This window comes from Hemitrygon akajei, chromosome 22 (assembly GCF_048418815.1).
Source record: "Hemitrygon akajei chromosome 22, sHemAka1.3, whole genome shotgun sequence".
NCBI lineage: Eukaryota > Metazoa > Chordata > Chondrichthyes > Myliobatiformes > Dasyatidae > Hemitrygon > Hemitrygon akajei.
Window position 1 is genome coordinate 15,337,805 of NC_133145.1, and position 13,466 is coordinate 15,351,270.

The window sequence follows — 13,466 nt, forward strand, 5'->3', positions numbered from 1 at the left end:
TATGCAGTTGAAAATAAACATGACACAGAGTGGACTATGGCCGTGGCCACTTCTGGATTGTGCAACTGGAAATCTGGCCTTTGACTTTCTGATAGGATTTCTGTTACCACTTAATATCTGATTCTGGTGTAAGACTCCCCAGATGAAGTTTGGATCTGGTGTAATATTCAAACTCTGTGGTCTGAAAAACATCTTATCGTTTTAGTTATTGGCAACCGGTTCATACAAACCTCTTCCCCATGAACTCATGCTACTTATTGGGGCCAACATACAACCTGTGCTTATATAAAAATAACAAAAATACTCGCTGGTCAAGCAGCATCTGAGGAGATAAGGTTTCAGATCAGTGTTTCTTTGACCTGCAGCGTTTCTTTTTTTTTTAATTTCAGATTTCCAGAGTCAGATGACTGCACTGAGGCTACTTCCTCTGCCCCTGCCCATCTCAGGAGACAGATCCACTGACACCTATCACAAACCCACTGACCCCCACAGACTATCTTGACCACACCTCCTCCCACCACTCAGTTCCAGCGCATCTTCAAGGAACGCTTTGTGCTCCACCACACTCTGCTTGCTCCCTGTGCTGCTCACTCCTGCCTTGCAACAGCACCAACCTTCCTGCGCCAGGCTGCCTTCCAAAGGGCACAAGTGTTTCTCTTAGACGTTCACAGCCAATGCAGGCAGCCACGGGCTCCGCTTGGAAGGAAGCACAGGAAAGCTCATCATCAGTGAATTCAAGAGTTTGGTCATTTCCAAGCTCACAGCTGGGCTTCCTTGTACTGAAAAATCTATGACAGGCCAGGCTCCACCAAACCAGCTTAAACAGATCTTTAACCACCCTCAAAGCAACCTCACACAAGGCAGAGGACTAGCCACAGTCACTGCCAGGGCTGCTGGATATCACCATTCATACTCAGGGTGAGAAGACTTCATCTAGTTTTTCTCCAGTCTGCACAAGTTGCATGGGGATTTACTGTCAACACAAGTTCTTGCAAGGGGCAGGCATTCAATGTCACCATTATGTCCCAGTAGTTCATGCAGAGACATAGCCCCCAGACAACACTCCCCCAGGAGTCACTGGTTCAAGCCTGGAGGATCTTTATGACGACCTATTGCAACTACCGTTCTCCACCACCTCATACAGATCTCTCCGACTGGCTAGGAGCTCTCTGTCACATGTTGCTGGAAGGTGCGTTCATTTCAATTGACATTGGGTCGTGGGAGAAGCCAGAAAGTGGTAGCAGATGTTTGTCTCTCTGACTGGAGGCCTGAAACTAGCGGAGTGCCACAAGGAACGGTGCTGGGTTCTTTGCTGTTTGTCGTCTGTATATAAGATGAGGATGATAATGTGGTTAACTGGATCCACAAATTTGCAACAACACCAAGAATGGGGGTGTAATAAGACCATGAGATATAAGAGCAGCATTAGGCCATTTGCCCCATCAGATCTGCTTCACCATTTCATCATGGCTGATCCATTTTTCCTCTCAGTCTCAATCTCCTGCCTTCTCCCCGTAAACCTTCACGCCCTGACCAATCAAAAATCTATCAACCTCTGCCTTAAGTATACATATAGACTTGACCTCCACAGCTGCCTGTGGCAAGGAATTCCACAGATTCACCACTCTCTAGCTAAAGAAATTCCTCATCTCCATTCTAAAAGGACAGCCCTCTATTCTGAGGCTGTGCCCTCTGGTCTTAGACTACCCCACCATAGGAAACATCCTCTCCACATCCCCTCTATCAAGGCCTTTCACCATTCGATGGGTTTCAATAAGGTCACCCCTCATTCTTCTAAATTCCAGTGAATACAGGCCCAGAGCCATCAAACGCTCTTCTTATGACATACCGTTCAAACCAGGAATAATTTTTGTGAACCTCATTTGAACCCTGTCCAGTTTCAGCACATCCTTTCTAAGATGAGAGGCCCAAACCTGCTCCCAATATTCCAAGTGATGCCTCACCAGTGCTTTATAAAGTCTCAACATTACATCCTTGCTTTTATATTCAAGTCCTTTTGAAATTAATGCTAACACAATATTTGCCATCCTTACCATAGACTAAGTCTGCAAATTAACCTCTAGGGAATCCTACACACGGACTCCCAACTCCCTCTGCACTTCAGTTTTTGTATATTCTCTCCATTTAAAAAATAATTAGTCCTTTCATTTCTTCTTCTACCAAAGTGCATGACCATACACTTCCCAACACTGTATTCCATCTGCCATGTATTTGCCCCTTCTCCTAATCTGTCTAAGTCCTTCTGTAGCCTCTCTACTTCCTCAAAAATACTGCTCCTCCACCTATCTTCATATCGTCTACAAACTTTGCAACAAAGCCATCGACTCCATTGTCTAAATTATTAACATATAACGTAAAAAGAATCAGTCCTAGCACAGATCCCTGTAGAACACCACTAGTCACTGGCAGCCAATCAGAAAAGGCTCTCTTTATTCCCACTCTTTGCCTCCTGCCAATCAGTCACTCGTTTATCCATGCTAGAATCTCTCCTGTAATACCATGGGCTCTTAGCTTGTTAAGCAGCCTCATGTGTGGCATCTTGTCAAAGGCCTGCTGAAAATCCAAGTACACAATATCTATTCTGCTGTCTATCCTGCTTGTTATTTCTCCAAAGAATTCCAGCAGATTTGTCAGGCAAGATTTTCCCTTGAGGAAAATGCTTCCTACAGCCCATTTTATCATGTGCCTCCAAGTACTCCAAAAGCACATCCTTAACAATCAACTCCAACAACTGAGGTCAGACTAACAGGCCTATAATATCCTTTCTTCTGCCTCTCTCCCTTCTTAAAGAGTGGAGTGACATTTGCAATTTTCCATTCTTCCAGAACAATTCCAGAATGCTGGTGATTCTTGAAGATCATTACTATTGCCTCTACAATCTCTTCAGCCACCTCTTTCAAAGCCCTGGGGTGTAGACCATCTGGTCCAGGTGACTTATCTACCTTTAGACCTTTCAGTTTCCTAGGAAACTTTTCTCAAGTTATGGTAACTTCACACACTTTATAACCCTGACACCTGGAACTTCCACCATACTGCGAGTATCTTCCAGTGAAGAATGAAGCAAAATACTTATTCAGTTCGTCCACCATTTCCTTGTCTCCCATTACTACTAATGGACAGTGAGGAAGACCATTAGAGCTTGCAGCGGGATCTGGACCGGCTGGAACAAGTGGCTGAAAAATGGCAAATGAAGTTTAATGCAGACAAGTGCCAGGTGTTGCACTTCTGTAGGACCAGCCAGGGTAGGTCTCACACAGTGAACGGTTGGGCATTGAAGAGTGCAGTAGAACAGAGAGATCTGGGAATACAGGTCCATAATCCATTGAAAGTGGTGTCAAAGGTGGATTTGGGCATAAAGAAAGCTTTTGGCAAGTTAGCCTTCATTATCAAAGTACAGAGTACAGTTTTTGGGATGTTATGTTGGAGATGTTTAAGTTGTTAGTGTGGCCAAATTTGGAGTATTGTGTGTAGTTTTGGTCACTTAACTACAGGAAAGATGTAAATAAAGTTGAAAGTGTGCAGAGAAAATTTACAAGGACGTTTCCCTGAGTTATAAGGAAATATTGAATAGGTTGGGACGTAGAAGATCGAGAGGAGACTTTATAGAGGTACACAAAACTGAGGGGTATAGATCGGATTTTTCCATTGAGCTTGTATGGGACTATAACCAGAGGGCATAGGTTAAAGGTGAAAGGTGAAAAGTTTAAGGAGAACATGAGATGAAACTTCTTCACTCAGAGGGTCATGAGAGTGTGCAACGAACTGCCAGCACAAGTGGTGCATGAGAGCTTAATTTCAACATTCACAAGACACTGGTGTAAGTACATAGATGGTAGAGATATGGAGGTGTATGGTCCTGGTGCAGGTCGATGGGAGTAGGCAATGTCTTGGCATTGACTAGATGGACTGAAGGGCCTGTTTCTGTACTGTACTTTCCATTGACTTTATGACTCTATGAGATTGAGTAGCTGCAAGATCTTTCAAAGTACTGAATGAAAAGAACATACTTCAACCAACACAGTCCGCCCTGGTGGATAAAGTGATAATGCTGTTCTTGAGTTATCATTTTTAAAATTGTGATCAATAAGAAACCTGCTGAAACATCCTTTTCTGGTACGCTTACTGCCTTTGAAAAATTAAGAGCAATTTCTAGGCCACTGATTCTCAATCAGTGGCTTGTACAAAGAACTAGAAGCCTCCAGGAGTCTCTTAGTAACACAGTTGAGATGAAAGCCCAGCCATGATCACGTGGCAGAACAGGCACAAGTGGCTGCATAGCCCGTTAACACCTCCCTTTCTGTTAATGGAGGGACTGTGCAGCCAGAAACACATAGGTAACTCACAGGCAACTCCAGTTTCTCAACCGGTGCCACTCTCCCCTTGAGCTGGTCTGCTGAGACATCTTAGCCTGAGTGTGACATTCACTGTGCTTTTTACCCGAGACTAAGTGCATCCTGGATTGGATTAAACAGGGGTTTCGCGATAAGATAAGAAGCCGTACTTGATAATGTCCTTGTGTCCATTCTTTGCAGCCAGATGCAGAGGAGTGGTGAAGTTGGCATCAGCACTGTCTTTGGACTGACCCTCCAGCAAGGCAACACACATGTTACTGTTCAAAAGCAGCTGGGCAACCTGAGGGATAAGGCAATGGAGAGACAATCATGTCAGAGCCATTGAGAGATGAATAACATCCATTCCCAGAGACACCGTCCATTCATGCTAGACCCAAAATCAATATGGCTGAACTTCAATACCAACTGTTACTCCTGAAGCCAAGACTTCATTGTCAAACCTAGAGGACCAGAAAACTCTAGATGGTATTTGCAGATGCCAGATGTAGAAAACAATCTGCTTGATTTACATGGTCGTGTCAATGTGACCTCACCATCTGCAGGGTGAGGTATCCACCATGAAGTGCAGATCTTTTCTATTCAACAAGACCCCTTCCTGGCTCTTTTCAGCCTCATCCCACACTTCAGCCCTCCACTCCAATCACCTTCACCAGCTCAGAACCTCTTGCTCAAAGATTTGCCACAGCACACACCTCAAACATTTCCTCTCCCTCACATCACGTTTGGCGAGGCTCACATTCACACTCTCATTTCTGAGGCTGAGTGCTGTAGACTCAACCAGCTTCCATCAAGGGCATAACCCTCCCCACAATCAAGGATATCTTCAAGCAATGGCAACCATCACTGAGGACCCTCACCACGCGAGACAAGGAAGTCTGAAAGCCCACACTTCTTCCCCTCCATCATCAGATTTCTAAACAGTCCATGAACACCATCTCACTTTCCTTTTACACTATTCATTTATTGTAACTTATCTACTGCCACAAAATCACAAATTTCATAACACCTGCCAGTGATCATTCAAGATTGTTTAATGCTATTTCAGTACTTAAGTATAAAAGAGAATGAAATAATTGTTATTCTGGATCAGATGCAACATACAAAACAACACACTATAAAGAACATAATAATAAAAATGCACAATAAATAGAAATATATAAGATAGTTTACATAGACTAATTCTACACATATAAAGTGAGGTTAGACATAGCAGTGCCTGTACATAAGGTGACTCCGAAACATGAAATAGTAAAGAAGTGGTGGGGTGCGTTGATGGGTTAATGGGTGTTGATCAGCTTTACTGTCTTGGGGAAAGTAACTGTTTTGAGTCCAGCATGGATACTACATATCTCATCAGGGATACTACTCCCTGATGGGAGTGGGACACACAGTCTATACAGGGTGGGTAGGATCCTTCATGATTTTGCTGGCTTCTTTCTGGCAGCTTTCTGTATGTATGGCAGGTAGGCTGGTGCCGGAGCTGAGTTGGACAGTTTTGACTAGCCATTATGATGGTGGTGGAAGAGGGTATGATAGGGTCTTTTAAGAGACTCCAGTTTAGGTGCATGGAGCTTAGAAAAATAGAGAGGAATGGGTAATTTCTAAAATAAGTACATGTTCGGCCCATTTTCTATGTTTCTATTGTAGAACCTTCCTGCCCGCCACAGCGCAATTTCCATACTGTGCAATGATGCAGAATGCTCGGATGCTCTCTACTGCAGATTTTTGGAAGGTTGTAAGTACGTAGTCCAGCTCTTTTCCAAAAGAAGAGGCACTGATGAACTTTCCCGATTGTGTGGAATGAGTTCTGGGTCAATGAGAGTTTGGGTAAAATGAACACTCCCAGGAGTGTGAAACTGCTTGCCATCGATGTAGTTAGGGGTGCGAGAGGAGCTCGAGGCTTAGCGCCAGGCAAATAACTTCTTCTTCAATGTCAATAAGATAAAGTAGATGGTATCTCCGGTCAATGGAATGAATATTCTGGATCATACAGGAGGCAGTGGATGAATCCACCTTGTGCCACACTCCCTGAACAATCCTGCCCCATAGACCAATAACACAAATTGCCCATTTCGGTGAGGAGGAAAAATTAAATGGAAGACCAAACTCTGAACTGGTGTCACATAATGAACAGAAATTGCAGTAGACTCTTTGCTGCTCCATGATTCCATAAGGACATGGCCGATCTTTTACTCCACCACGACTTTCCTACACTTACTCCATTTTTCCTTTAATCCCTTGTATCGAAAAATCTCTCCATCTTCCATCTTGGATAATTGAGCCTCCTTGGTGGAGAACCAAGGATTCGACAACCTTCAGGTGAAGAGGCTTCTTTTCATCTGTCCCAAATGACCCACTCCTAATACTGAAAGTGTAACTCTGTCAAGCTCCTAAGAATTGTGTACATTTCAATGTGATTCCTTGCCAGACTTCTAAACCCTAGGCACAGTCTGCTTAATCTCTCCGCAGATGACAAACCCAACACTCCTGGATTCAATCTGCTGAACTTTCAGTGCACTCGCTCAAATGCGAGTACATTCCTCTCTGGGTAGGGAGATCAAAAATGTATATAATATTCTCACCAGGGCCCTCTTTAATTGGAGCAAGATGTCTCTACTCTTGTAATTAACTCCTCCTGCAGTAAAGATCAATGCATTGCTTCCCATCCTGTTGGTGAGTGAAGGGTTACTGGTTGGCAATGTTACAGCACCAGGCATGTCTTCTCCAATTAAAGATTGATCTCACTCAGGGAGAGAAACGAAAGGCTTGTGTTTGGTGTCTGCCTGGATTGAAGTCAGGGAGAATACATTGGGAGTCTAATCAAGCAGATATGTACAATCATTCCACTATCAATGGCCCATATCATTTGGAAAAGCAGAGGAATTGGTGTGGTTGGAGATGGGACAGCAAAGAGGAGAGAGATACTACCCCCATTTCTTAACAACAATAGTTAAATGAACTGCAGACAGGAGACTGCGCATGCCAGTATCCGGATTGTCGAACAACCTGCTGAAGGAACTCAGGGAGTCGAGCAGCAACTGTAGGAGAAAGGAATTGTTGATGTTTCAAATCCTGATGCAGAGTTTCGAACCAAAACATCGACAATTTCTTTCCTCCCACAGATGCTGCTTGACCTCGAGTTCCTGCAGCAGATTGTTTAATGAACTGTGCTGAACTGCCCAGCCACTTTGCTTTAAAACCCTCAAATCAGAAATTCACAGGTTCGTTCTGAGTGAACTGCATAATTGACTCGAAACAGAGACCTGACAGTGTCCTCAATACACAGACTGACTCCTAACTGCTGGATATGAGCTGTTGACAAGGAAATGGGTCAGAATGAAACAACAAAATACTAAAAACACTCAACAGGTCTGGCAACATCTGTGGGAAGACAAACAGAGAGACATTTAGACTTCAAACCTTAACCATCTTCCTTCTCACAGGCGCTGTCATTTCTGGTTTTACTACCGATTTCGGCAGCTGGTTTTGATTTGTATGGGTGCTTCTGGGATGTCGTGCACTCCTGGCCAAACAGCCCGTTCTGCCTGTTGCTAATCCAGTCCAAACCTCAAGAACAAACTCCAGCTAACTGACCCTGAGGACCAGTGGGAACAAAGCCAAGTGTCAAGCTCTGGGGAGAGGGAGGGAGGGAGAGAGGGGCAGAACGTAGGGGGGAAGAAGAGATGGGAGAGGGGGGAGAGGGGGAAAATGGAGGAGAAAGGGGAGACGAGACAGTGGGTGAGGGGGGACAGTGGGAGGGGGAGGAGGGACAGTGAGAGGGGGAATGGTGGGGAGAGGAGCAGGAGAGGGGAAAAGGGGGAGGAGGAAGAGAGGGGAGAAGAGGAAGAGAAGGGAGAAGAGGAAGAGAGGGGAGAAGAGGAAGAGAGGGGAGAACAGGGAAGGGGAGGGGAGAACAGGGAAGGGGAGGGGAGAACAGGGAAGGGGAGGGGGAGAACAGGGAAGGGAGGGGAGGGGGAATGGAAGAGAGGGGGAGAGATAGGAGGAGGAGAGGGAGAGGGAGAGAGAGCAGAGAGGGAGGGGGAGGGTAGAGGGGGAGGCGGAGGCAGCGGAGGAGGGAGTGGGGGAGGGCGAAAGAAGGAGGGAGAGTGGTGGAGGAGGAAAGGGAGAGTGGTGGAGGAGGGAGAGGGGAGGGGAGGGGGAAGTGGGAGTGAGACAGAGGGGAAGAGAGGGGTCAGAGAAAGAGGAGAGGAAGGAGGAGGGAGGGGGAGAGCAGAGGAGGGAAAGGGGAGAGGGGAGGAAGTAAATGGTGATGGGAAAGGAAGGAAGACAAGGGGATGGGGAGATGGGCAGGGTGGAGATGTGGAGGGGGAGGGTTGAGAAGGGGAGGGAAGATGGGGGGGATGAGGAGAGAGAGGGACAGGGAGAGGGAGAGAGAAAAAGAGAAAGAACCCACTCCATATTAAAATGTATTTTTCAAAGGGTGTTGTAAAAAGCTCCATGGACAGGAATAACAGTAAAGCTACAGGGTGATATCTGTATGTGGATATCCTGAGGCCCTCCATTGGTCGGGGTTGACCATGGAAGCTGTGCCTCAGCTGCCTATGTGATATGCAAGCCAGGGCAGTATGATATGGAGAGCAAGCTGTAGCGGGCTCCCCCTCTCCACACAGCCGATGAATCTAAAGAAGCAGTAGAGACCGATACAGTTTGGTACCAGCAGCGTTGCATGAAGTTGCCAGTCAGCATTGAACTGCCTTAGGGACTCTAGCTCTGGATATTTCCTTGGGATTTACTCCTGAAGCCTTCCCTATGAGTGGATATAACCGCAAGGCAGTGGAGGCTTGAGATCAGAGCTTTCCTTCTCCTAGATAAGTTGCCAACCATGGCTGACAAGCCCTATCTGCCCAAAGTAACCCAACTTAGCCCCTTCTCCTGTCAGCAGAAATGGTCTTGCCAGACAACTTAGTGCACAAGTAATTACACAGATTGGCAGTTCCACAAATACTCACAAATAACTACACAGAAAAAAGTTCTAGTCTAAGACCATAAGACATAGGATCTGAATTAGGTCATTAGATCCATCGAGTCTGCTCTGCCATTCCATCATGGCTGATTTCTTATCCTTCTCACCTATGTTTCCTCTAAGCTGTGTGTGTGTACTTCAACCAGCGCACAAAAGGTTAGCTACCTAAAATAATGTAGTAATTCATAATTATACTATTGAAAATAATCTTTTAGCTAAATGTTTCTGTTAACTAGTTAGGTGGTTTTTCAAATACCACAATGCACGTCACCTCACCTTTCCTGTTCCAGTTCGTACAGCTGCATCATGGCGGCAGCCATCTTTGGTGGACAGTGTTCATATCGTAAAGTTTACAAAGATCCATTTCAAATCCTGTAGATAGCTTACTAAGTTTTTATTGAAAAAAATATTGATTCACTATGTCGAATTCAAAAGAAGCGAAGGGCATGAAGCGCAGAAGAACTGCAAATTTGTTTAAAGTTGAATGGCTTAACAAAATAGTAGAAACTGCTACATTGAAAGCTCATGAGGTCATGAACGTTCAGCTACAAGAAATATTTTTGTATGATTCAGTTAATGTTTTGCTAAGCAAACAACGTGAAGAAAACGTCACAGTAGATACAAGCTCACTGTTGACTTTTATAAATCGTCTGTGTTCATTTAGAAGAAAGGCTTCCTGAAGGTGACCTACAAGAATGGTCAACTTTTGATTTCTCTGCAATTGCAAATTGTGACTTCACATTTGGCGATCAACAAGTTAATGCCTTATGTCTAAAATATCCTTATTTTCTAGCTGAAAATACTATAATAGACAGTTTAATGATTTCAAATTTTCTGTGCAAGAAAAAATTAAATCCAAACTGATTTCAAATTTTGCTCAAATGGTGGCATTTGTACTTCAAAATGAACAGTTTTGTGACCTTGCACAGTTGACGGACATTGGGGGAACCTTTCTTGCATCTAGTGAGGACTGTGAACGATGTTTTAGCCTAACGAATCAACTCAAAAACAAGCTGAGAATCCACTTACGTGAATGTCATTTGGATATGTTAATGAGAATCAAAAGCTATCAATTGGATGGAAGTTCCAATAGTCTAGATACAGTTTACAAAAAAACTGGGTAAATGCCAAAGACAGGAGAGAGAAAAAATAACTGAGTGACTTAAATATGTATGTTATTTTGTTTTGAGTCCTGACAAAGGGTCTCCCTATAGATGCTGCCTGGCCTGCTGCATTCCACCAGCTTTTTGTGTGTGTTGCATGTTATTTTGTTGTTATTCTGTGCAGTTTTATGTCAAATATTTTGTAAACCTATGTAAACTGTGCCATGTGTGCATTCAGTGTGCACATAGTTTTGTCACATGGAAAAAAATTTGCACAACCTAATATTTTTGCGCACACTGACGACTGAAGTTTAGAGGGAACATTGCTTCTCACCCCATTCTCCTGCTTTCTCCTCGTAACCTTTGATGCCCCGACTAATCAGGAACCTATGTCCCTTCGCACTTCTAATTTTTGAGTTATATCTCCATTTAGAAAATAGTCTACTCTTTCAATCTTTCTACCAAAGTGCATGACTACACTTCCCTGTACTATAATCCATCTGCCACCTTTTTGCCCATTCTCCCAATCTAAGTCCTTCTGCAGACTCCCTGTTTCCTCAGTACTACCTGCCCCTCCACTTATCTTTGTACTATCTGTAAACTTGGTCACAAAAGCCATCAATTCCATTATTGGTGTACAATGTGAAAAGAAGTGGCTCCAACACCATGCGCTGTAGAACACCAGTAATCACCGACAGCTGACTAGAAATGGTTCCCTTTATTCTGACTCTTTGCCTCCTGCCAGTCACCCAGCCTTCTGTCCATGCTAGTATCTTTCCTGTAATGCTACGGGCTCTTAGCTTGTTAAGCAGCCTCGTGGGCAGCACCTTGTCAAAGGCCTTCTGAAAATCCAACTAAACAACCAGAGACCTACCCCCACCTCCTTATTCTAGTATCTTTCCCTTCCTTTCCAGTCCTGATGAAGAATTGCAGATTGAAACATTGACTGTTTGTTGCTGCCTGGCCTGCTGAGTTCCTCCAGTATTTTGTTGTGTTTCTCTGCAGAATCCCTTGTGTCCACTGACTCTCCTTCATCTGCCCTGCTTGTTATTTCCTAAAGGATTTCCAACAGATTTGTCAGGCAAGATTTCCAATTAAGGAAATCATGCTGAATTTGGCATAACCTATCATGTGCCTCCAAGTACACTGAAACCTCATCTTTATTAATGGATTCCAACATCTTGCCAATCACTGAACTCAGGTTAACTGGCCTACAACTTTCTTCCGCCTTCTTCCCTTCATAAAGAGTGGAGCAACATTTGCAATTTTCCAGACCTCTGGAACCATTCCAGAATCTAGTGATTCCTTAATGATCATTACTAATGCCTCCAAAATCTTTTCAACTACCTCCTTCAGAACTCTTTGGTTCATCTGGTCCAGACGACTTACCAACCTTTAGAACTTTCAGCTTCCCAAACACCTTCTCCTTAATAATAGCAATTACTCACTTTTGCCCCTGACAATCTCAAATTTTCACAGTGAAGACTGACGTAAAATCCTTATTATGTTTGTTTGCCATTCCTTTGTTCCCTATTACTACCTCCAGCATCATTTTCCAGTGGTCCAATATCCACTCTCTCCTCTCTTTTACTCTTCATATATCTGAAAAAACATATTGAAATCCTCCATAATATTGACTAGCCTACCTTCAGATTACATCTTTCCTTCCTTATGGCGTTTTTAGTTGCCTTCTGTTGGATTTTAAAAGGATCCCAATCCTCTAACTTCCCACTAATTTTTGCTATATTATATGCCCTCTCTTTTGCTTTTATGCTGTCTTTGACTTCCCTTGTCAGCCATGGTTTCCTCATCCTCGCTTTAGAATGCCTCTTCATCTCTGGTTTGTATCTATCCTGACCCTTCTGAATTACTCCCAGAAACTCCAGCCATTGCTGTTCTGCTGTCATCCCTGCTGGTGTCCCCTTCCAATCAACATTGACAGCTCCTCTCTCACGTCTCTGTAATTCCCTTTATTCCTCTGAAATACTGATACATCGGAGTTTAGCCTCTCCCTCTCAAACTGCAGGGTGAATTCCACTGTATTATGATCAATTCCTTTACTCTAAAGTTCCTTAATCGAATCTGGCTCATTACACAACACCCAATCCAGAGTTGCCTTTTCCCTTGTGGGCTCAACCACAAGCTGCTCTAAAAAGGCAATTCTTAGGCATTCCCTCTCTTGGGATCCAGCACCAACTTGATTTTCTCAATCTACCTGTATATTTGCTGTTGCTTTGCTCACACTTGAGTGCTCAGTGGTGGGTGCCGTTGCTTTTTTTTTGCTGGTGGGGGGGAGGAGGGGGGATTTTTGCTTGCTGCCGCTTATGTGTAGGAGCGAGATGACCCGGGGGGGAGGGACTTCGGGGTTCTAACAGTTAACTCTTGTTCATTCTTTGGGGCATTCCTCTGTTTTTGTGGATAGTTGTGAAGGAAAAGCATTTCAGGATGTATATTGTATACATTTCTCTGACATTAAATTGGACTTTTGAACCTTTATTGAAATAACCATATAACAATTACAGCACAGAAACAGGCCATCTCGGACCTTCTAGTCCGTGCCGAATCTCCCATGACTATTCTAACACTGCCCTTCCTTTTTAATCTCCCATTGTAATTTGTACCCCACAGCCTGGCTACTATTTGGGGACCTGTATATGATTCACATCAGGTCCTTTTACCCTTGCAGTTTTGTAACTCTACTCGCAAGGATTTTACATCTTCTGATCCTGTGCCACCTCTTTCTAAGGATTTGATTTAATTTTTTTTTAACCAGAGGTAGTCATCCCCTCTGCCTACCTGCCTGTCCTTTCAATACAATGTACATCCTTGGATGTTAAGCTTCTAACTATGATCTTCTTTTAGCCATGACTCAGCAATGCCCACAATGCCATACCTGCCAATCTCTAACTGCGCGACATCATCTACCTTATTCTGCATACTCTCTGCGTTCAAACATAACATTTCCAGTCCTGTATTCACCACCTTTTTCATTTTTGACCTGTTACA

The 13,466-nt window shown here is 44.0% G+C and overlaps 1 protein-coding gene across 5 annotated transcripts in view; it reads right to left on the reverse strand.

Moving 5' to 3' along the window:
- LOC140714992 (caskin-2-like) overlaps positions 1–13,466 on the reverse strand; it is a 287,748-nt gene that overhangs the window by 66,718 nt on the left and 207,564 nt on the right. For all 5 annotated transcript variants that reach the window (XM_073026734.1, XM_073026735.1, XM_073026736.1 and 2 more), the window contains one exon: positions 4,523–4,653. In XM_073026734.1, coding sequence (XP_072882835.1) covers positions 4,523–4,653 — 131 coding nt within the window. The remainder of the gene's footprint in view (positions 1–4,522; positions 4,654–13,466) is intronic.